At 37.6% G+C, this 25996-nt stretch overlaps 1 protein-coding gene across 1 annotated transcript in view; it reads right to left on the bottom strand.

The window, feature by feature from the left end:
• The window catches only part of LOC127409889 (poly(A) polymerase type 3-like), a 35766-nt gene extending 18808 nt beyond the window's left edge, over window positions 1–16958 (bottom strand). The window contains exons 1-11 of the mRNA XM_051644841.1: window positions 16786–16958; window positions 13340–13510; window positions 13147–13213; window positions 12970–13051; window positions 12775–12884; window positions 12632–12685; window positions 7324–7435; window positions 7075–7164; window positions 4644–4782; window positions 4114–4186; window positions 2948–3068 (exon numbers count right to left, since the gene is read on the bottom strand). Coding sequence (XP_051500801.1) covers window positions 2948–3068; window positions 4114–4186; window positions 4644–4782; window positions 7075–7164; window positions 7324–7435; window positions 12632–12685; window positions 12775–12884; window positions 12970–13051; window positions 13147–13213; window positions 13340–13510; window positions 16786–16793 — 1027 coding nt within the window. The 5' untranslated portion in view covers window positions 16794–16958. The remainder of the gene's footprint in view (window positions 1–2947; window positions 3069–4113; window positions 4187–4643; window positions 4783–7074; window positions 7165–7323; window positions 7436–12631; window positions 12686–12774; window positions 12885–12969; window positions 13052–13146; window positions 13214–13339; window positions 13511–16785) is intronic.
• Between the last annotated feature and the right edge of the window lie 9038 nt (window positions 16959–25996).

Raw genomic sequence — 25996 nt, 5'->3', positions numbered from 1 at the left:
AAAAAATCGTATATAACCACTAGGGCTGCAATTAACAATTATTATGAATATCGATTAATCTTTGATTATTTCTTCGATTAGTCGGATAATGCAATTTTATTTCCTGTATTTTATTGTGATAATTTTTTTTCAAAAAACAGAAATGATAAAGGGCGTAAGGATTTGGTGTGATTTACTGTACTGAATTCACGATTCTATATTCTCATAAAACTTTAAACAAAGCCTGAATCATGAATAGTTAAGTTTGAATTTCTTATTATCATCACTTTCAGGACATATGCAAAATAGTTCCTTGTAAAACTTAAAAAGTACTTTTCATTAAAGAGTAAAATGATTCATCATGGAGTGGGACAAATTTTTTATTTATTTTTTTTTTAAATCAGCCTAGCAGAGGGCAACGGTGACCAGAATAGAAATATGAATAATTTGGCCCAGCTGAAAAACACATAATTATGTTAGATAAAAATGCTTTGTCACTGATTACATGTTTCTAAATATTATTTTCAAAAATAAAATTTTTAATGGTAGTGTATGCTTATCCAGTAACACAATGTTTGCCATAGTCTACACTTACTGGTGAAATCAGACATTACATTTGGCATCATCAGGACTATCACATATCAGGACCAGTAGCATTATTATACATTATATTCATCATTATACAGTATTCAGTTTAATATAATACAATCATCTATAAACGCAGTTCAGATTCACTCTGAAAAGTCTCATACCGGCGGTGTTCACTGTATAACATGCGCTTGCATGAGGAGAAACTATCTAAACACTTCAAAAACCGTACACTTTGACCTCGAGACATCAATGTGGTATCCATGAAAGCTGCATGACTGATGACATTGAAACTGAAATCGAGGTATGATGTTGCACGAGTTTAATCAAAATGATTGCGCTCCCTTTCTCCATTGCGATCGGTTTGATTGACGTGGATGCACGCGCGCTTACTCAGAGAAGACTCGCTTGTGGTAAAGACAAGTAGTTCTGCAAAACACGCTGAAATCCGTGCCTGATTCTGAATTCATAACATGTATACATTATAAAACATAGAAAAAGCAGTAAAATGTAAGTCATGTGCTGGAGAGAAACATATCTCAAGCGCATCAAACAGCACAAGCCCTCTGTCAACGCACCTGACGCAGCAACCGGTCAACGTTAACTATATGCTTAAAATGATATTCTCTGAAGTGTTTATAAAGTGCTCTCGTGCGCAGGACATCTTGGGTTGTTTTTTCTGCTTCAATTTGTCTCTGTCATTTTTCAAAGGATTTTCATCATGCAACACATTTTTCACTGGGCTGTAAAGTGACGTCACTGACGGAGCTTCTCCGTCCTCGCCGAAAATATTCAACTAATCGATAATGAAATTCGTTGTCTATGATTTTCATTAACGATAATTATCGATTAGTTGTTGCAGTCCTAATAACCACCTCCTCTAATCCAAACAGTTACCGTCTTCAATGGCTCTATTTGCCATCACGCAAGTATCTGTCTAAAACAACAGGTAACAATTTCTACTTTCATAAAACGGCTATAACTGTTTACCTCACTTTGTCTGTGCTTAAACGAATAAAAAACACCAGTTTTCATATTAGGTGTAAGCCTAATAAATTCCCTTGTATTCCCAAAATAAAGCTGCCAAATGTGTGTTCTTATTGAATTTGTGTTTGTATTGCATTTCGTTCATCCAGTTGATGCTGCCGAAAGAAAAGAAAATAGAACTCAATTTTAGATTCAAGGTGAACGAGGTCTTGTATTATTTTATAATTTAATCACTTTCGTCTTTGTTTCTTTAATACAAAGATATATATTAGTGAACCTGCAGAGTTGCGTTCACAATGCGTAAGCGCCAACTGCTCCATGGAAATAAAGCGAACTAAACTCACAGCACCTCCTGAGATGGTCGGAGATTATTTTTTCAGCATTCTCATAGACGACATTATTCTTGCAAACAGTCTTAGACGAATGAAACAGAGAACAAAAAAAGAAATAACTCTTTACATGCACGTGTTCCACGAGATAGGCACGCCTCTGAACAAACAGCGAATCAGACATGGGCAATGACAGCTTTTATTTTGTCTATTCTCAAAAATATAACAAATTGTGTTTCTTCGAGCATGTGTCTTTGTGTCTAACAGCATTTCTTGTCATGTGTCACTCTGAGACGTCTTACAGGTCGCCCACTACTATTACTGGTAGATGAGCAAAATTACCCACGCAAGAAATACACATATTTGGACGAGCAGCTTGTGAACTGGATTCAGCCTCGTTGCATCTGGCAAATGCCAGGTGCTAATTTCACTTCCTGGGCTACTGTGTAATATATTTGGCAACTTCCCAGATCCATGATTTGCCATTTCCAGATATTGTTGTTCATAATCTGTCAATGAGTGTTGCAATCGGCATCGGGATATTTGTAAGATATCATCGATATCCTATTACATCGTCCTATCACCCAGCTCTAGGTAGCAGGAGACCGTACCGGCACTTAAACAAGCATATTTGGGCTGCCTCGTGAATGGGCACGATGACTGACAGGCAGAAAGTCTTCTGATTGGCTAAACAAACTAACCACGGTCTGCAGACATCTTTTTCGCCATGTTTACCGAGCAGTTACAGAGACAGGTGTGACATTTCATGGCATTTATTTCAGTGATATCTGACAGGTAATAAGGATGTTTTCTGCATGTCATTTAATGAAAAAAGAACTTAAGGCACCTTTAAATTTCAGTCTGTTCCTCTGACAATGCTTTTAAATGAATTTAAAGTCATACTGACTACTGTTATGAAGCTTTTTTGTCCTTTGTTTTGTTCTGTCGCATGGGTTTGAAATGACATGAGGGCGAGTAAATGACAGAATTTTCATTTTTGAGTGAACTCATCCCTTTTATCTACGGAGAATATGCTCCAGCGGATCTTTAGAAATGAGACTAACCACGCTTGAACTCTTCCACCATGATGGCCCGAGTGGAGGCAGAGACATTGTAGGTTGAGTTTTGCTGAGGGTAGGCTGGTGTGATGATTGGCATGAGGTGGTACCGGTCACTAGGGGTCACCTGGAAAAAACAAATTGCAACCAGTGGAATAAATCACATCACTTACCTAGACAAAATCTGAAATAGAGTAGAAAGATCTCTGGGCCTATATTTGAAGTAGCAAAAAGCATGCAAGGTGCATGCAGAAAGCATGATTATGACTTACATCTGTTTATAATTATCGTATTATAACGGGTTCAGAAAAAGAAGAAGAAAAATGCCTAATATGCAAAATTATCACAATCTTCTTAACAAAACATTAATAAACACCACTCAAGATCATATTAATAAATAATCAAACTGAAGAGTGAAGGTTTTGGTGTGAAAAATGAAACTGTGATAATTATAATTAATAATTTATAATTATAATAATTAATTAATTATAATTATAATTATATTTATTTATCACACATTATACATTTGCACATATACAGTGAAATTCTTTTTTTCACATATCCCAGCTAAGCTGGGGTCAGAGTGATATAGGGCAGGACAATATAAAATGAATCTGCATTGTGAATTTTAGAATGATTTTATTGTAAACTTTTTTTTTTTGGCCATAAAGACTGTGCCAAAAGGTTCAAGTTGGGATGTTCAAATCATTTGACTGTCCAAGTCACAGACTTGGTTCAAACACTGATTTAACGATCTGTTTGCATCATTTCTCAAAAACTCACTGACTTCACGAAAGTTTCTGGATTTCATTTTACATGTATTGAAATATTTTCTGTTAAAAATAAACGTTAGGTATATATTGTCGCAAATTATTATGGTTTTTAATTGGTAATTGTTTTTATAATAGGAGCATATAAATTAAAATGATTAAATATAACAATTATAAATATATTTTATCAACAAGAGTGGGAAAACATGTTTTGATTTTTTAGCTAGATTTTTACTGTATTGAACTTTTTGCATTAACCCTGTCGAATCTACCTGTTTGCTTGGAATCATGATTCTTCTGATATCAATTAAATATCCTCAAAAGGGTGAAATTTATTGGGATTTTCTTAGTTGCATCACCCAGCCCTACAGTGCTAAAAAAAACAAAAACAAAAAACAGTACCCTTGGATCCCAGACTGGGAGGTTGAGATTGCAGTCTTCAGGCTGCTTCAGAAGGACTGGGTTTGGCCATTCCCTGAAATCACCACACAGGAACAAAGAACATGAATGAATTTGAGTATGTATATGTGTAATTTCTGAGTCACTGAATGGAATTGCAAAAATAAACATTGTTTTCAAACAGCTTTCTGAATATGCCCTCCGCCTGCTGTTGATCAAACAAACAGATAGTCCTGCCCCCCCAATTCACACCATTGGTTGAGTCAATATTGTTGTGTCGGACTGGACGGGCCGCTCAAAACAAAGAATTTTTTAGCACCGCAGAGACACAGTGTTTACAGTTTGTGAAAATTAACCTACGAACGACTTCATTATAGTAGTCCCTGCATATTAAGCTGGAATACGAGAAAGTATTTTACCACAGAAAAAGTTCTCACTTCAGTTTTAAATACACTAAACACCAAAACTCGAGTCTGACTTTCCATTATAAGTTCTCTCATTGATGAACAACAACGTCAGTCTGAGGAACTCACCACTTTGAAAAAACCAAGAAGAACTTATGGACCAATGTGGAGGCCACAGCATTAGGGTAGAGTTGGCAGGTTCTTGCCACCAGCATGGCCCAAGACACACCTCCCAGAAATCCCAGGATGTTCGAGTAGATATTATGACCTGTAAGAGAGTCAAATAGTGTCAGGTGTCTGAATGCAAAAAAAAAAAATAAGTACAGGTGAATGTTGGAAAACCAAATGTAGATCTTGACAGTATGATGCATAGGCCTGTCGCGATTATAAAATTTTCAATTTTATTGATCTAAATGCGGTTGATTATTGTGCACTTTAAATTCCAATCACGTTACTGTACAAATAAGGGAATGAACGGCGCGTTTGAGTGTCTCATTCAATTGAACTCCAACTGTCTCAATAAGCCGCACCGCACTGAGTACCGCACTGAGTGCAGCTCCTGAAGAGCGCATGAAAATTGACCACTTCAGAACCAGACTTGAAACGCTGTAGAGCATGCGCTGTCTTTGGAGGTTCGTGCCGAACTCCCACGAAAATATGAACGAGGATTTTAGAGAATGCAAAGTGCTCTGCATTGTCGTTGTTGGTTTATGCACGCAGTGACACAAAGGAGCTCGTTGTAGTTAAAATTTCTAAATGTGTTTCGGCTACTATTTTTTCATAAATACTATAATTTATTATTATATTTAAGACTAACTACATCGACCTAACAATAGCAATGAGGAGCCATCAATGGTCTTAGGTGTGCTTATGGGCTTTAAAGTCTGCACCCCAAAGACTTAGGAACAAATTATTGAGTTTCCACCTGTGTAATATATTTTCTGTTTGATGTTTGAAATTAGGAAATATAAAGGGGATAATAAATATAATGGGGTCATATGAATAGGCGCTTAAATTTTTAAAGGGGTAAAGAAAGCTTCCTGTATCTTTTGTTGTTGACATCAACAACAAAAATAATGTCACTTGATACATGCCCTGATACTTGAAAACCATTAACAAAACTAAGCAAGATAAAAGAAAATTCAACCCTGGATATTAATACAGGTTAAGTTTTTTACTGTGGTGGGTCACCACTGGATGTCCAATGTAAAATAAGGTGTGTTTAGTCCAAACACAACTACGCAGTGTTTTCCATTCATTCATTGTTTTGTTTTTTCTCCAAATAATAACTATATACATCAACCGCCAGGTCTTGCAAATTTGTGCTCTACAATATCAGGAAAATCAGACCTTTTCTGTCTGAATATGCTGCACAGCTCCTGATCCAAGCTCTGGTCATTTCAAGACTGGACTACTGTAATGCTTTGTTGGCTGGCCTCCCAGCTAACACAATTAAGCCACTGCTGATGGTCCAGAATGTAACAGCGCATCAGATCTTCAATCAGCCAAAAAGGGCTCATGTCACCCCACTCTTGATTTCACTTCACTGGCTACCTCTAGGTGCTCGCACCAAATTCAATGCTTTGACTCTGGCCTTCAGGACAGCCAATGGATCTGCACCCTCTTCAATTCACTTCTCCAGGTCTATGCTCCAACTCGCTCTCTGCGATCTATGAATGAGACGTGCCTGGTGGTCCCATCATAAAAAGGCTCAAAGTCTATTTCACGATCTTTCACTTTCTTTGTTCCACTGTGGTGGACTGAGCTTCCAACATCCACACGATCTGCTGATACCATCTCAACATTCAAGAACCAGCTGAAAACACATCTGTTCTGTGAGCACTTAACCAATCCACACTAACTGCACTTACTACTGAAGTTAACTTGCACAGTATAGTATAGGTGTTTCTGCGCTAGCACCTATACTACTCCAGCCACATTGAGAGCTTGGCAGTACAACACTGTAGATGTTGTTGAACTATGTATGACAAATTGCTTGCCATGTTCCTCATTTGTAAGTCGCTTTGGATAAAAGTGTCTGCTAAATGACTATATGTAAATATAACTGTTATATATAGTACAGTACTCTTCTAATAGGAATGAACCTTAGTCAATATTTAATATTACCGGAATGAAAGCAAGGCTATTTAATTGGTTGCACTTTTTTAAGGTCATATCAAATCTTCACAACAGTATACAACAAAAGAACATATTGAACTGACTGATTGAATGAATGTTTTTTTTTTGTTTTTTTGCGTCAAATCGAGACTATGGTCCACTGATGCATTTTTTAAAGCCCAGAATGCTGATAAAGAATCGTTCTAGATGGTTTACTAAAGCACAAGCATAAGCAAAGTGTGTACTGGTTGCTAGGATGCAAATGCAAGCCAAACAATTCTCCTGATGCACAATGCTGATCTTCAATTCACCACACTAATACCCCACAAACACAACAGGTCATTTAAAGTCATTGTGGGGCTTGTTTTCACAGTCAGACCAGCTGAGGCATGTTACCATAAGCAGAATACAATGAAAGGCTGACAGACAGGCGTCTACTCACGTTTGGCCCATAGTTTGATTGCTCTCAGAGTCAATCTGAAATTCTCTATGTTGGGCACCAAGTGAAGAATCTCATCAGTCACTCTGCAACCTAATCAATACATATGCATGTATCGTTACATGAAAAACAGTAAAGCAACATATAATAAGTGTGTTAAGTGCATGTATATACATGAACATTATCATGGGAAGACTAAATCCCATGCAAACAAGAGCAAATAAACACAGCAATTAATTAATCACCCCTTACCGTTCAAACTTCGGATGCAACGAATGTCGAGGTTTCTCAGTAATCCATCATCTCGCAAATCCAGGTTCTCTGGAATGGTTTGTAGCGCCAGACGGGCAAACAGTATGTCAATCTGTCACATATTACCAAAACATACTATAAAATCAGCTATGCCATTCCTAAATTGAAATATTTTGCACTTCAAAAGTAGTTCATGTTAATATAATATTTGACAGGCATTTCATCATGTACAAACATTTAACATGTTTCTAAAGGAATAGTTAACCAAAAAATTATTATTGTACTAATTTACTCACTCTTATGCTGTTCCAAACCCATATGACTTTCTTTTAATTATTACAAAATAAATTTGAGACAGTTCACGATGCTCTTTCCCATTCAATGAAAGCATATGGTGACCCAATGGACTGTCAAGCTACAAAACTAACTTTGAGAAACAGACTGAAATTTAAGTCGTTCTTCACTGAAAGTCTTCCCCTCCACACTTGCACAAGTGCAGTACATTCAAATATGGCATATCAAGAAATATTGTGCCTGGTTTGATGTAAATGATGCCAAACGCCATTGGTTTTCACATGTGTCTCAAATTTTTCACACAAATATATCATTTGGCTTCAAAAGTCTTTGAATATGGTGCCTTAGTTGAATAGACTAAAGTTTTTTTTTTTTGGGTCAAATGTTTTTTAATTCCATGTATAAGAGCAGTGTGAATATTCCTAAAATCATCTCTTTCTGTGTTCCCATGGAAAAAATAAAGTCACATAGGTTTGAAATGACATGAAGGTGAGAAAATGATGATTGAATCTTCACTTTTGGGTGAACTATTCCTATAACGTCATCGACAATAGCTGCTTTTCTGCAATCGGGCCAAATGATTCTCATTGCGGAACCGGGCTGATCCAGCCAGTTGGCATGGTTACGTTTTCTTTTTTTTTTTTTCAGTGTGGTGCTGAGAAATCAGGTGAGAATGTACTTAAATTCGTCAGTTGTTACCTCGGTGACGCAAGAGTTGGTGATGGCTTGATACTGTAGGTAAATATTGGATGATCACATATTCCAGTTTTTAGGACTGTTTAGGACATTTATTGACAATATGAGTAATATATTGATATATTTAAAAAAAACAAGCTAGCATAATCTACCTCGCTGCCGAAAAAGGCTTGTAGAAATATAATGCACTATACTACACTGCTTGGCCAAAAAAAAAAAAAAAAAATTTAAATAAGCGGATACCCAAGCAGATTCTTCAATTGGTAAGGTCTAGGCTAAAATGAAGTCAGCTGAGTAGCTGAATGTGCTGAATGACCAGGTCATCCCATCAATGGATGTTTTCTTCAGTTTTTTGGCAATTTCAAGCATTGTATAGCCTTCATTCCTCAAAACAATGATTGACTGACGAGTTTATCAAAAATGATTTTTTCAAATAGTGATGGTGCTGTTTTTTACATCAGTAATGTCCTGACTATACATTGTGATCACTTTGGTGAATTACAGTATCAATTTCCTTCTGAAACAGCAAAATCTGTACATTATTCCAAAGTTTTGGCCGCCAGTGTGTGTATGTATATATATATATATATATATATATATATAAATAAAATCACACACACACACCAGAGTTTCCGCTAAGAAAATTTTGGTCCCGGCCAGCGTGTCTGGGAAAAATAATGTTTGCCAGACAAATTGGAAAAAAATCCAGTCATTTCATTTAGGTGTTTAATTTGCACCATAACATGATGGACTATGCATAATAATGTGATATAATAATGACACCAAATGGCAAACGTTTGTTCTATATAGCTGCTTTTCTATTTAAAAAAAACATCTGTCATGGAATAAGCGTCTAATTAAATTTTTTTTAATTAAAATTCACCAGGGAGCAAAAGTGAAAGCAACAAAAAAAAAAAAACTAAACTAAATTTGTCACGTCCTTTCGTTTACAAAGAAATATTAAAATAACAAATCGTTAGGTCATGTCTAGGACTGTGCGATATGAGTAATATGCTTCTATCTGACACACATCTGTGTTTCATGTGAGTGTCGCGTGCACTTTCTCTGGGGCATGCAAGCGCGTGCGAGTCCAGCAGTCTTCCCGAAATTTACAGGAAAGCCAAAGCAGTATCACTCATGCTACTTAATCACTTTTGACCCAGAGAAAACCCTGAAGAGAAAAAACATCTCCACAGAAAGGGACGACACCTAAACAACAGGTGCGACATCTGGTGTGGGTTCAATCTATTTTACCTCTTCGAAATGAAGCACGCTAAAGAATATTATATAGGCAAAAGATGTGCTCCGCATTATTTCGGTCATCTATGTTTTTGCAAGAAATGATTATAATTATTTTAAATGTATTTTCTATAAGAAGTGTTTACTTATTTTTGGTTATTTTCAGCAAGAAGTGTTTATTTTCATTTTTTTATAGGCCTGGATATACATTTGTAGCCTATTATTTTCCTTGTTCCACTGCTTTGGGAAGAACTTCCTTTCTCGAGGAAAGTTTTTAATAATAATGTCAACAACATAGACTAAAATGTGGCATAATGTGACATTTAGCACTATGGTAATGATTTAAAACCAAGTTGAGTGTTTCTTTTCTGTTTGGTTGGTTATTTTTTCTTTGATTATTGTCAAGTTCCAAATAAAGAGAAAATTATATAAGTATTTAATTCTCTGACTGGATTATTAAAAAAAAAAAAAAAAAAAAAATAGGCATTACAATATGGTTATTTGATATGTATATAAACCAATTTTAATTGGTTTAAAAAATTACTATACTTCATGATATACAGCTCTGAAAAAAATTAAAAGACCACTGCAAAATTATCAGTTTCTCTGGATTTACTATATGTATACATTTGAGTAAAATGAACAATTTTGTTTTATTCTATAAAGTACTGACAAATTCCAAATAAAATTAATAACATTTAGAGCATTTATTTGCAGAAAATGACAACTGTTCAAAATAACAAAAAAGATGCAGTGTTTTCAGACCTCAAACAATGCAAAGAAAACAATTTCATATTCATTTTTAATCAACACAATACTAATGTTTTAACTTAGGAAGAGTTCAGAAATCAATATTTGGTGGAATAACCCTGATTTTCAATCACAGCTTTCATGCATCTTGGCATGCTCTCTACCAGTCTTTCACATTGCTGATGGGTGACTTTATTCCACTCCTAGCTAAAAAAAATTCAAGCAGCTCGGCTTTGTTTGATGACTTGTGACCATTCATCTTCCTCTTGATCTCATTCCAGAGGTTTTCAATGGGGTTCAGGTCTGGAGATTGGGCTGGCCATGACAGGGTCTTGATCCGGTGCTCCTCCATCCACACCTTGATTGACCTGGCTGTGTGGCATGGTGCATTGTCCTGCTGGAAGAACCAATCCTCAGAGTTGGGGAACATTGTCAGAGCAAAAGCAGGCAAGTTCTCTTCCAGGATAACCTTGTACGTGGCTTGATTCATGCATCCTTCGCAAAGACGAATCTGCCCAATTCCAGCCTTGCTAAAGCACCCCCAGATCATCACCGATCCTCCACCAAATTTCACAGTGGGTGCGAGACACTGTGGCTTGAAGGCCTCTCCAGGTCTCCATCTAAACATTAGATGACCAGGTGGATCAGTGATGATCTGGGGGTGCTTCAGCAAGGCTGGAATTGGACAGATTAGTCTTTGTGAAGGACGTGTGAATCAAGCCACGTACACAGTTATTCTGGAAGAAAACTGGCTTGCTTTTGCTCTGACAATGTTCCCCAACTCTGAGGATTGTTTTTTTCCAGCAGGACAATGCACCATGCCACACAGCCAGGTCAATCTAGGTGTGGATGGAGGATCAAGACCCTGTCATGGCCAGCCCAATCTCCAGACCTGAACCCCATTGAAAAACTTTGGAATGTGATCAAGAGGAAGATGGATGGCCACAAGCTATCAAACAAAGCCGAGCTGCTTGAATTTTTGTGCCAGGAGTGGCATAAAGTCACCCAACAGCAATGTGAACTGGTACAGAGCATGCCAAGACGCATGAAAGCTGTGACTGAAAATCAGGGTTATTCCATCAAGTATTGATTGAAGTTATAACATTAGCGTTGTGTTGTTTAAAAATGAATATGAACTAATTTTCTTTGCATTATTCGAGGTCTGAAAACACTGCATATTTTTTGTTATTTTGACCAGTTGTCATTTTCTGCAAATAAATGCTCTAAATGACAATATTTGTATTTGAAATTTGGGAAGAATGTTGTCAGTACTTTATAGAATAAAACAAAATTGTTCATTTTACTCAAACACATACCTATAAATAGTACATCCAGAGAAACTGATCATTTTGCAGTGGTCTTCTAATTTTTTCCAGAGTTGTATTTTCATTATCATGATATAAAGTTACTCATATCGTGATGTAAGATTTTGGTCATATCGCCCACCCCTAGTTATGTCATATAAATTCTCACCTTGGCTAATTTTCTTGACTCTTTATTTTTATGACTATTTTCCTCCGATGTTTCATGGCATAATAGCTACTCCAGAAGACAGCAACGTAAGGCTGTTTTAATGTAATTTATCTGAAATGAGAAGCTTCTCACTGCGGGCAAGTGAGACAGGAATAAAGCAGGCTGCTGTAGTCGTGGATTAGAGCTCTGCAAGCTTGGGAAAGTTTCAACCTCTGTGGCAGTGAAGCACTGTAATCATTGGGATGGTGTCATGCTGTGCATTTGTTTCATCAACTAAAGAAGTACAAAACGCTTCGTGTTAATATTTAACCGGACATTGTGTCCAACCATGTTTGAATATGTGGGACATTAGGACACTTTAACGGTCAAAAACCGGTATTTACTGGCAAATGGAAACCCTGATATACACCCTGTGTGTGTGTGTGTGTGTGTGTGTGTATATATATATATATATATATATATATATATATATATATATATTAGATTAAAAATTATTTGGTGTGGTGGAAATGTCGCCACAACTGTGGAACAGTCTTAATCTTTGAAAAATTAATAGAAATGGTTCATTTTCATTTAAATATGTAATCATTTGTATTTTAATAATGGATTTTTGAAAGTCTTGTTTTGGAACAAGGCTAAAACAATTAAATATATACATAAAAGGTATTTGAAAAGTATTCAGATTAAATGATGAAGGCCTGGTAAAAGTTTCCAAGTCAGTTTTAATGTGACCTTCATAACAATAACAAAAAGGCTGAAATCTGTTTAAATAAAAATCAAACCCTGGTACATGAAATTGCCCAAAATAAAAGAAAAAAACAATATATATAGTACAAGGAAGGGTTTGTACAAATACCTCAATGCCATCAAAGGACAGCTTTATCACAGGAACAAATGCTTCCTCCACTGCCTAGAGGGCAAAAGTAAATATTAATTGGAAAGCTGCACAGAACGTGTGAACATTGTATGTGTACGCATCATTTACAGGAGTCACCATACCCGCAGGTCTTTCACTTCCTCATGCTCCTTTAACTTCTCATAAAAGGAGGAAAAGAAGTCTGTTCTCTCCAAATGACGGGGGGCCACGCAGAGAGCATCAATATCAGCACCTACACATGGAGACGTCTTTAAGATAGCGGAAGAGATATTATAGATGCACTACGTACCTTTGTAGCACTGGTCTATAAAACGTACCCTTAGTATGAACTCCAAGCCTGTAGGATCCAAACGTGAAGATTTTTCCACCAACATTTTCAATCACTGAAGCTGGAATATTCTGTAAATATATAAAAACAGTCAAGAGTCCGTATCTATGAGTGGATAATCAAACATGGTTATTAAATCCTTTTAAATGAAGGGACATAAAAATACCTTGGCTTCACTGACTTCACGGATCCACACCGTAACCAATGTATTTAACTTTCCAAGCACTAGGATTCTGTGGGCAAAAGAAACATATTAAACAATATATTTTCAAAGCAAATTGATCAAGCCTATAACTAACGCTCTCAGACGCAATCAGACAAACTGATCTGTCCCATATGCGTGTAATTCAGTGAAGTACCTCCGCTGCAGCTCCAGCTCCTCCTCAAAAACTCCAAAGGGTCGGAGGGTCTCCGTCAGCTTCCGCGTGAGCACCAGATCGGCCTCTTTCGGTGGTGCCAGGCTGATGGGAGACGTGATCCCATAGTGCTTTGGGGTCTGCTGGGCTGTTTGCACCTGATTGGTGATTGGACTGAGAAAAATAAATAAATAAATAATCATTATTAGACCCTACTGAAACTTGTGCTGCCTTTTTTGTGACATCAGTCAACATTTTGAACATCAAATCACCAGTGACTGAACCAGCAGATTCCCTGAAAGTATTACTACAAAGAGAACAAACGCCAATAGATTCTCCTGCACCCCATTCACCTGCATTGTTTGTAGGGCTGTGCATGTGCAATATGGACAAAACAAATTATAATAATAATAATATCGTGATTTTTTTAAATACATTTTATATAGATAGATATTATGGTTGCGATTTTGGCTACATTTTTTCCCTTTTCATACATTTTACATTCAAAACACATTTTAGGAGGGAAAAAAGTTATCTTTGCATAGTCATAGATGTTATAGAAGTGATATGATAGCATAGGTTATCTCTTTATGCCTTTTTGTTTTTATTTATTCACCTTCCCGATTTCTGTTTTGTTCTTTCACAGGTACCTCTTCGAAATTGACAAAATTATCATTATTAAAATTTTCCAAGTATTGTTCATATCACTAATGTTATGACATTTTCTCCTATTTGACTGTAACATCTTTATAAACAACCAAAATGATAGCAGCCTTTAAGAGTTAAAGGTAGTTAGAAGTGGCCGACCAATTTATCCTTTCACCGATATATCGGTATCGGCCTATATGTTTTCTGATACGCACAGATATGAAAACTTTTTTTCAGAACACAATGCAGAGAACAATGCTTGGGGTGATTTAGAATTGGTGTCATAGTGTAGTTTGTCCAGCAGAGCGCACTCCGACTCTATTGTTTACAGAGCTGAACTGACAGTGGCTCTGCAGACAGTGAGGCGTTAAGCGGTGTCTTCACAGTAAGATGTTAACTAGTTTTTTAAATATATACTGGAAAGTTATTAAACAATGACCCCATAATTTTCCCTTTTCAATATATCTAATATAACGTTAACCCTGTCCCTGACAACCATGTCACTCATGTTTATCACATCTGCTTGCTGTTAGCCAGCTATAGTTTGTCAGTGCAGTCAGTAATGTAGCAGATTGAATGGTAAACATCAGAGCATTTTTTGCAGCTCAGCAGACAACGGTGCGGTGGTGGATTGTGTCTGTTGAGTGTTGATTTCACGCTACGTTGTTACCAAGTTGGTGAGACGCAATGCTGGAAAGTAAATAAACAACGTCCGTCTTTTATTCTGTGACAACGAGCTTATAGCTAACTAGCTAAACACGTAGCTACTTTCATTGCTTGTCAGGTGAGTGCAAGCTAATGTGTAAACATGTATTCACCAAACTGTTTTGTTCAGGATTCACAGTTTGGTACCCCCTTCAACCGAACAATTCCAGTCGTTGCATTTACAAAATGTAATATTTAAAAGTCTGGTTTTCCACCGTTGAAAGTTTCCCCTGAACTTGTATAGTAGAATACGGTGTAACACCACTGCCGCTGTTTATCTCTTGACTCGGCATGTGCAAATGCTTCTTGTTTTACAACCTGCTCCTAATTGACTGGCAGTATTAAAATAGTCAGCATTTGACTGATACTAAACAGTACTACTGATGTTTATTTAGCTATTTTATTTTTATTTATTCTTTATTTAAATGGTCAGCCATTGTCTGATACTAAATATACAGTAATAATTTTTATTTAGCTATCATTTAAATGTATTCTTTATTTTAATGGTCAGCAATTGACTGATACTGGACATACAGTACTGATGTTTAACTATTTATTGTATTTTTATTTATTCTTTATTTTCTCAGTGTCCATTTCTAGAATTTGTTGACAATGTATAATAATAGTCAAATATTCTTTGATAAAACTATTTAAGAAAGCAGCCTTCGGAGTACCTTTGCATAGTCATAGGGCAAAATCAGTGAACAATCCACATAGACAAGGTTTGTTTTCATTCCAGCTCAAAAATTAATTATATCGGCCATCAGTGAATTTTCCCCCTCTAAAATCGGTATCGTATCAGTCTCAAAAATCCCATATTGGTCGGGCTCTAGTAGTTAGGTACTAGAAACTTCAACATGTTATAGATTTAAATGTAATTTTATTATAGGCAATGTTATCTGATGTGCTTCCTTAGTTCTTAAATATTTTGCAAAACAACAGAGATTAATCAATGTATTGATTAAATATTTTACTGTCATCAGCAACACATGTACACGGATCCATTTTGGTATTAAGAGTATTGCCATAGAAATAAATAATTTATAACTAAGAGGATGTGATCATCTTGTAATTACAGTAATACTGACGAGACATCACAGATGAACCATATTTCATTAGTGGGTTTTTTTTTCCAAAAACACACAATGTTAAAATTAAGGGGATATTAGGAAGATAAAAGCTCCTAATCCAGCACTCTCAGAAGAATATTTTGAAGACTGATTGTTGTCAAAAATGAACCAGGGCGGGGGGCCTGGGTAGCTCAGCAAGTAAAGACACTGACTACCACCCCTGGAGCCGCAAGTTCAAATCCAGTGCATGATGAGTGACTCCAATCAGGCTTCCTAAGCAACCGGTTGCTAGGGTGGGTAGAGTCACGTTGGGTTAACATCCTCGTTGTCGCTACAATGTGGTTCTCGCTCTTGGTTGGGCACATGGCGAGTTGTGCGTGGATGCCGCTGAACGGCGTGAGTCTCCACACGCGCTAGGTCTCCGTCGTAACGCGCTCAACAAGTCACGTGATAAAATGGCGGATCGAGGGTCTCAGGCAACTGAGATTTGTCCTCCACCACCCGGATTATTGTTTATTTATACATGCATCTGACTGACGTCTTTAGCTTTTGAGTCACGTCTCAAGCCATAAATGTCGTGTCAAGTGGTTCACCCTTATATAATGTGACTCAACACACCTGCTACCCTACACCTGCTTTGGAACGCTAGAACGCGTCTGTGTGAACGCCCCCTTATAGAGTATTAACACGAGGTCACCGGCCTAAATCAACAGTAAACTAATGATCTACATGTCTGCACAAAGTTGAACAAGCCCATGAACGCAAATTAGATTTCAATATGTCTGTGCTTACAAGCTGGCGTGTTTACTATAAACTTTCTCTCTACATCTGATGACCTGTTGTTATTTTTATCGCATTAAGAACTGCGTACAGAAAAGGTTGCTGTCAAAGTGAACACTTCAGAAACTGAAGCGTTATAAAGTGCTTTTATGAACGTGTTGAGTTTGGGTCTGATTCGTGACATAGGCCCCAGACAACGTGTTTACTCTCATCGTATGCGTGTTTAAACTCCAGCGAGATACTTACAATGGCATTATGAAGAGCTCCGGTTTATGAAAAGCTGAGCAGCATGGTATATTCCGCCATAGTTTTCGGCCTGTTATGAATTGTTATGAAAGCACTGAAATTGTTTCTTTTGTTTGCACCAACATGGCGCTCCGGCAACGCCAACTGCCAGTTGCAACGGGAAGTGACGCCATGACGTATGCTTCTTCTTCTTCTACTGCTTCTTCTTCTTCTTCTTTGGCTATATTGGCGGTTGGCAAACCAGCTTAGGTGCATTTCCGCCACCTACTGGGATGGAGTGTGAAGCATTGATGAAGAAGGAAATAAAAAGACGGCAAAGAGAGGGAGAGGGAAAACCCCTATCTGAAATCAAATTGTTTAATCTGAATATCATATTATTTCCCAAGGATTTTATGTTACATTCTTCTAATCAGACCTGTTGTCTTTAGGTAATCTAGTACAGCCTTAGTCACTTTTGAATTGTTATTCAATAAGTTCTGTAATGTTAAACAATTTATCCCTTTGGATATGGCTTTAACATCTTCTCTGAGCTGAGATCTTTCTTTGTAATAACCTACGCATTCTAATAGAACATGTTCAACAGTTTCCGGTAATTATTGCACAGTCCATTTTTATGCTTTCCTATCTTAAATAGTGACTGGTTCAATGCAGTGTGTCTGATACGGAGTCGTGAAATTACTGTGTCATCCCATCTTTTGCCACAAACTACTCATCACTATCATTTCCTACCTCTTTTTTAATTCCATATAGATGTCTTCCCTTTCACTCCTGGGTCCACATTTCTTGCCACCTCCTTTTAACTGTCTCTTGAATTAATCCTTTCATTTCCGCTTTACTCAGTGGTGCATTAATTTCTATTCTTGGATACTCAAATCCTGTTTAGCCATTTCATCTGCTAGTTCATTACCTTTTACCCCCACGTGTGCCGGCACCCACAGAAAGAATGTTTTTTTTTTTTTTTTTTTTTTTTAATTAACAATTTTTATTGATTCCAATGACAAATCAAATAAACATAACAGGAAACACGGAATCACATTACATAAACCTAAACCCTTCCCTCCAAACATCCCCCCCCACCCCCCACCCAACACAAACACACACCCCAGTGGCCTGACATCAAATCAACAATGACACACAAAATAAACAATAAATCAACAGTCAGTTTTCAGAAAAAAATAAATAAATAAGAATGCACACACATATTCAATATTACCCATCTCCCTCCACCGTCTGTACACTGAGAATCAGAACCCCCAACTGTTAGCCCACTTTCCAACTTCATCTATTGCCTCCTGCATTCTGTCCTCCACATATTTGACATTCCTTCCCCTCTTCCATAATGCTCCATCGTCTGCATATAGAGATCTTCCTACCCCAGTCCCAATTTTTGAAAAGATTTCATTGATCATAATATTAAACAAAATGGGACTGTAGACACTACCGTGAGGCGTACCATTATCTATTGAGTATACTTTTGAATATGATGTTCTCTTCTTATGCATTCCCTTGCTTTTTCCAATCACCTCTTCTGCTGTATCACAAAGAATTCTTCATATTTTAGTATTAAGTTTTTCAATATATTTATTTACCTCATTTAAGCCCACCAATCTATCCTCACTTTTATCACAATCTGCTGGTTTGCACTTCCATCTATGAATTACTCCCTTTCTTTCTTTAGACACTCCCACCCCTAATTTACATAATATGGGGAAATGATCACTTCTCATATATTTTAAGCTCCAGCACTCTCCATACACTTATCCTAGCCAAATTTTGAGACACAATTGTCAAATCTAAGGCTGAATTTTATCCTGTAGCAGCATCCATTCTTGTTGCACTTCCGTTATTTATACATATCAAGTTCTCCAAACCTAGAATGTCTTCCACTATTTTTCCATTTCGATCAGTGCTCAAGCTACCCCACAATGTGCTATGTGCATTGAAAGCTCCACACCATATTACCCTACTAACCCCCACACCTCCTATGTTACCTAACACTTCACACTTCACACTGTTCCCCAGCCCATAACTCCACAACTACTACTTTGTTTTCATTACTTACATCCACTTTTCTAAATCCTATACCTAGCTTAATGAATGTAATTACCCCTCCACCATTACCATCTTTCATATCCTTTCGAACTGCTACATACCCCTGAATCACAAAATTCAAGTGGGGTTTTAACCAGGACACCTGTATACAAATTACATGAGGTTTGTTCTCTAATTAATCTATAAACTTCTTAAATTCATGTCTGTTCGAAATTAGACTTCTGGCATTCCACTGGAGTAGTATTAATACCATTAAGAGCCACCACCACATGCTGCCTGTGTACGTATTTCCATGATGTACACTGTATGCCTCACTGATGCAGCCTGAAAAGCATTTTATTTAAATTTTCTTTTTTTTTTTTATGTACTTGAAAGAATGTGTTTAACAAATCCTAATTCTATATGTTTTTTATCTCTAAGCATATCTTTAACCAAATCGGTGGCCTCACTTTTGTATTAAAATGTAATTATTTACCTAATAAGCTGCCGATTGCATTATCTAAATTTCATCAGTAGGCCCTTCTTGCCTGGAAGTTATGTTACACCTACAATTTTTCACCACATGAGACTCTTTTGTGGAATAACCCGGATATAACTATTAGGAATACATTTCTTCCTTTTTTTACAGCATGGTTCAATAAGAAAATTGAATCTTTTAAGTTTTTGATAAATCTGATAATGGCTTGTCTTATGAACACTTCATGTCTGTTTATGACATCCCCATACTGTTTAAAGTATATAATGCTGTGCTTAGAGCCATTCCTGCCGGCCTAATTCAACTTGTTAAGAGTCATTAAATGTTTGGTAAGGGTGACACAAAAGAGTCTGCTTTGATTTTAGATGGAATAAGTAAAAGTGTAATAATAAGCATATTCGCCAAATTTTCCAACTTAAAAACTGCATTGTTCCTAGAGGAAAATTCCACTGAGCATCTTTGATTGACTGTATAGACTGGAAGAAAGCATGGTTGTTGCCTCATAAGTACTGCATTCCCAGAAATCCACTTTAAGATTTTGCATAAGATATAGGCCTGTCCTGTGAATCTTACTGCATGTGTCTAAATATGCAGATGTTGACAGCACCTGCTCATTTAGTGGATGTAAGGATGAAACGTTAATCCGTTCATTTTTTCAGTGTTAAACTAATGTTATTGTTTTTGTCTAATTTATAATCTCATATTATTAAGCCCCCTGAAAATTCCCAGTCCTTTAATTTAAAAGAGATTATTTGCTACTATAGCAACACTTCCAACAATTCAATGGAAAATATGATTTTATTTATTTATTGGAATGCGCAATTTCCACTATTTAGTAGGTCCTCGTGGTGGCACGGTTACTCACTTCAATCCGGGTGGCGGAGGACAAGTCTCAGTTGCCTCTGCTTCTGAGAGAGTCAATCCATGCATCTTGTCACGTGGCTCGCTGTGCATGACACCGCAGAGAATCCCAGCATGTGGAGGCTCATGCTACTCTCCGCTATCCACGCACATCTTACCACGCGTCCCATTGAGAGCGAGAACCACTAATCATGACCACAAGGAGGTTACCCCATGTGACTCTACCCTCCCTAGCAACCGGGCCAATTTGGTTGCTTAGGAGACCTGGCTGGAGTCACTCAGTACACCCTGGATTTGAACTCAAGAATGCAGGGGTGGTAGTCAGCGTCAATACTCGCTGAGCTACCCAGGCCCCCCCAATGGAAAATATTTTTAACTTTTTATTTTGTATGAAAACATTTTCATCCATAAGAAAAACTTTTCTAACTCACAGCCTACTGTTCTACATTTTTTAATTGAAGTTGAGGCATTTCTCAAATCACTTCATTTCACTAAAAACAAGAAAACTGACCAGTTCCTGAAACACTATGAGAAATGTTTTGGTAAAACCACTGATGATGTGTAATGTTTTCCTCTGCATGTGCGCATGTTATTTATTTTCATTTATTTATATATTTTTATTTGATTTTTTGTCTTGTTTTTGTACATGTCTGTATTTTGTTTCATTTCCCCTTATTTGATTAGTGTGAAAGTTTGTACAAGTGCTCATTACTTTTTCCTGCAGATCTTTATCCAATTGATTCTTATTCCAAAAAAAAAAAAAAACATTTACCTGAAAGAATTTCTGAATTTAAAGGCACAACAAATTTGTATTATTATAAAAAACACACCATGGAAATACAGTGACAATATTTTATATGTCATGGGGAGACTGTACCTAGGCTAATGAATTAGTTTTTATAGTTTTCACAACTTTCCTTTTAGAAGATATTACATTTCTGTAAATTTGCAATCCAAAATAATAAATGTTAGAACAAGGCTTCCTCTTATGTAGAAAGTATTGGAAAAAAACAAAACAAGATCTCAATTTTGTCAAGATCTGGATCGATAATAAATTGTTCACATCTTCTTCTAGCGTTTCTTCGTGACAGCAACGGCTCAAATGTGCATGTTGCCACCCTATGGACCTGCTAATTAGTGCAAATGTTTCCAGGCGCATGGGCATTCTGCATGTTAAAAGAGTTATAAAAATCAAGCTGCGTGCGTTCAGTGCTTGAGCACTCTGCTGATGACGAGTTTTTCGTCATGCGTCCCTTGGGCTTTAAATGCATGGGTGTTTCGCCAAACATTATTACATACTCAGAGTCTTACAGACCTGGTACAGATATCTATCACAAGTGGATCTAAAAAATGCACAGATAGTGTCAAATTTGGAACGGATTTTCAAGACAATTAGAAAATAATAGAATAGAATATATTTTGATGTTTAATTTTTCATATATCAAAGATGATGCAACAAATCTAGAACAGGATTTATTACCACTGAAATTTCATAAAATGCAACTGGCTGTGACATATTGAGCTACACATTATACTTAATCTACACACAAGCTACACATAAACTACACATAAGCTACACATATACATTTTCTCAAAATAGACACACAACTTACACAATTTCAGTAGTACACCCAAATAATGACAGTAGCCAAATCATAGTGTTCATGTGTTACACTTGCTATAGTTTACTTCCACGTTGCTTCTTCATCAAATAGCAATGTCAAATTTAAATCAAGTCAATCACTGAAACAATAGCGGCACATTGAATTAGAAATAGCAGGTATAATAATTATGTGTACACACGTATGGAACACTGATAATTCACCAATTCGAACCACACTGTAAAAAAAACATTTCACTAGGTGAAAAATTTTTTTTTAGGTGTCTGTGCCTTCCTGAGCCTATGTTCTACCAAAAAAAAATAAAATAAAATAAAAACATTCTCAAAAAAAATTTCTCTCTCTCTCTCTCTCTCTGCACAATGCATACATGGACGGTGGTGAGACAAGTGGATGGCGAAAACCCATTAAGTCATTGCCTATTGACGATGTCCAGAATAGCAGGTTAATTGGCGCTTTTGAAAAATATCTGCACAGCAAAGTCATAAGAATAAAGGAACGCACACACATAATGCTCCCAGAACTGTGTGACGCGCTGTCACTCCCGGATACGAGAAGTACTTTAGAGCAGTGGTTCTAGTGGTTCAGCTGGTTTTGCTTTGGAACCCAGATTTCACATTGGACATCCAGTGCAAAAGTACAAACCTGAATTTAATGGATCATGCATGCATGGGTCACATTTTCTTTTAACTTGCATAGTTTTGTTCATGGTTTTCAAGTATAAATGTGACATTGTTTTTGTTGTTGATGTCAAAACCAAAAACTCTCCTAACCCTTTTAAAAGTTGATGAGCATATTTATTTATATGAGCCCAATATATTTATTATCCAGTTTGTTTCCTAATATTAAACATGAGAACAAAGGCTATTGCACAGTAAGAAAACTTTATTCATATTTTGTCCACCGGTCTTGGAGGTCCTAAAGCCCTTACTTGACCTTAAATATACAGTGCAATGACATATGAGCACAGGTTACTGTTACTACTGTAAAATCGAGAAACATTTTTGTAAAGGTGATGATAAATCATTTTAAAAGAAAAACAACAACTTTATTTTGGCGCATAACACAGTGTTGCCATGTCCCACCTCACTGCTGTTTATAATGTTGGGCTGCCTGTTTGAGAGGTTTGACTTCCTCCATGGTGATTTAAACTAGAAATTTCTCACTAGAATCCATTCCAGAGGTACAGTACATTAGAGCAGATCACTGGTGCAAGTTGTTCGTGCACTCACATGAAAAACAAGCTTTCACTGCACCGCGAAAATATAGCGTTGTAGAGAAGCCTTTTGCGCGTATTACATTATCATTAAATTGGCCTCGGCAGTACATTTCATGTGGACGGCCGCTGAAAATGTTGGGGGAACATAACTCAGATGGTTAGCCCATTCTGCTGTACTAATTTAACATAAATTAAAATTATAAGTCATTAAAGGTGTTAATGGGGGAACATAACATGTTCATTCCCTTCTGTCCACGACCCACCAGTTGAGAAACACTGCTTAGAGTGTTTTGTCTGCATGCTCTAAACCGCAAGGATTTTAGTAACACAGGAGTCACAGTGGCGAAGTGGCGATTTTGTTCTTTCGTTAAAGTTTATTAAAGTGCACGAGCACACCAACCCGCACCGATCGCTCATCTCATCTCATCTCAGCCAGTCATGCTTCGTTACGGGAGCTGTCCAGTCCAAAGGTGCTGATCACTTTGGCCAGTAGGCTATGTCCAGGAGATTGTCTTCTCTGCTTCAAAAAAATATGGAAATAGCCTACTAACAAAAATGGAAGTTGTTTGTAACCTTGTAGAGGCACCGAAGCTTATTAACTATTACATAATTTAATTGAATAAATAATGATAGTAAAACCGAGTTTCAGATGTAATGATGCTCAATTATTGAGATTAATAAAAGTGACGCAATAAATGCATATAAAGTGAATGCACGTGATGTGAATCATAAGGGGCTCTCCCAGCCTCAGGTTTTGTTACTTTGGCTGGAAACTGAACAAATGCACACAGAACAGGATTTTAAAAAATCTCTCATTGCACACTCTCTCTATAATATCCTTTGTTAACCATATATTAATAATTTACTTAGGGCTATTAATTTAAGTTTTAAACTCCAGGGTCACATAACTAACGTATGTCTTTTTAAATAATCTTCTTAATAAGAACATATCCTTTCTATTGTATTTACAATTTTGCTTATCAAAGAAGGCTAATATAACATTATACTGTATTATGTGTCATGTAAATTTAGACCTATCACGTCACATGCGCAGACTTATTATCCTCTGAAATAGTTTACAATGGCTTTCCAATGATCAAAATATATTACAATTTATTAAATGTCCCTGTAACAGGGATCATGATAGGCAAGGAGGAGGCGCAAACTGGCAGAACGGTCAACATAACTTTAATTACATAACTGAACTTAAACAAGCATAAACACACACACACAGCAGCCGCGTGTCTCTCTCTCTCTCTAACTGGCGCCTCCTGCTCTCTTTATCCCCCTCCTGGCTGATTAGGACAATTTAGCACTGGGCGTGCATCCTCACGGCTCGGCCACGCCCTCCTCCTCGTCAAACTCCTCCACCGCCTGATTTAGGCCAGGGAAACCTCCTGCGTGACTTACTTCCCTCCCCTCCCTTCTTGGAGAGGAGGTGTTGCCCTTTCTGTCGGCAGGTCTTCCCTGCCTCTCTGGAGTCCTGGGAGAGACGAGGAGAGGGAGAGGAAAAGAGCGAGGGGGAGAGACAGAGAGAGAGAGAGAGAGAGGAGAGAGAGAGAGAGAGAAAAAAAAAACTTGCTCGCCGGCCCCGGACACACCGTCGCCTGGTCCTCAGCCACTCCTCCACCCTCTGGCGGACAACAGCCACTCCTCCCCTGGCAGAAGGTAACGGCTCCTCCCCTTACTGGTGGATGGCAGTGGTTCTTCCGACTTCCGGCATCCAGCAGCGACTCCTCCGTCCCCTGGTGGATGGCCACGGCTCCTCCGCTTCTCGGCGGACAGCAGCGGCGAGGACTCCAGGACAGCACATCCCTCTTCCTTCCTGGGTTTCGGCACCAATGTAACGGGGTTCACGATGGGCAAGGAAGAGGCAGGAACCAGCAGAATGGTCAACATAACTTTAATTACATAACTGATCTTAAACAAACATAAACACACAGACACACACAAAGCGTGTGTGTCTCTCTCTCTCTCTCTCGAACTGGCGCCTCCGGCTCGTCTTTATCCCCCTCCCGGCTGATTAGGACAATTCAGCGCCGGGCATGCATCCTCATGGCCCGGCCACGCCCTCCTCCTCGTCATAGTCCCATTGTCTTTGATAAACCATGCAAGAAAGATACGTTAAAGTTGCACTTAATGGCAGTGGCAGTTCTAGCTTGTATGGTGCCCTGGGCAAAACCCGCATCAGTACGCCCCCAAAGTTGTTGAGATGGGGGTGGGTGTGTTGGGCGGATTTAGGAATATGCGACATGGGCAGTTGCCCAGGGTGGCATCTTGTGGGGGGGGCGGCACGAACCTCCCCCATTATTCTGGTGGGTAGACAATAATTATACAAGTTAACTGCTGAATCATTTAAAAATCAAAGCATCCCAAAGAAGTCCTACAAATCGTAGCGTTCGCTGACTCATGGAAAGTGAACCTGCCCGGGTAATCAATTGCGTTAAGAAATTATTTTCCATTTATTAAGAATAGGCCTACTATGTTGCAGGCAGTGACACGTTGTGTTTTCTTTGAAATGGTATTCTGTGGGAGGAAATCGCTCAGTGTGCAACTTTGCGTGTTGCGTTAAGATTTTGGGCTCATCTGCTTCTCCGTATACAGTATGCATAATCAATAAGGTGCATACTGAATTTGGTCTTCAAATATTACTCATATGTCATTGCACTGTATATTTAAGGTCAAGTAAGGGCTTTAGGACCTCCAAGACCGGTGGACAAATTATGAATAAAGTTTTCTTCCTGTGCAATAGCCTTTGTTCTCATGTTTAATATTAGGAAACAAACTGAATAATAAATATATTGGGCTCATATAAATAAATATGCTCATCAACTTTTAAAAGGGTTAGGAGAGTTTTTGGTTTTGACATCAACAACAAAAACAATGTCACATTTATACTTGAAAACCATGAACAAAACTATGCAAGTTAAAAGAAAATGTGACCCATGCATGCAGGATCCATTAAATTCAGGTTTGTACTTTTGC

The sequence above is a fragment of the Myxocyprinus asiaticus genome, chromosome 19 (assembly GCF_019703515.2).
Source record: "Myxocyprinus asiaticus isolate MX2 ecotype Aquarium Trade chromosome 19, UBuf_Myxa_2, whole genome shotgun sequence".
In the NCBI taxonomy this organism is placed as follows: Eukaryota; Metazoa; Chordata; class Actinopteri; order Cypriniformes; family Catostomidae; genus Myxocyprinus; species Myxocyprinus asiaticus.
This window is presented reverse-complemented; position numbering and strand designations above follow the sequence as displayed.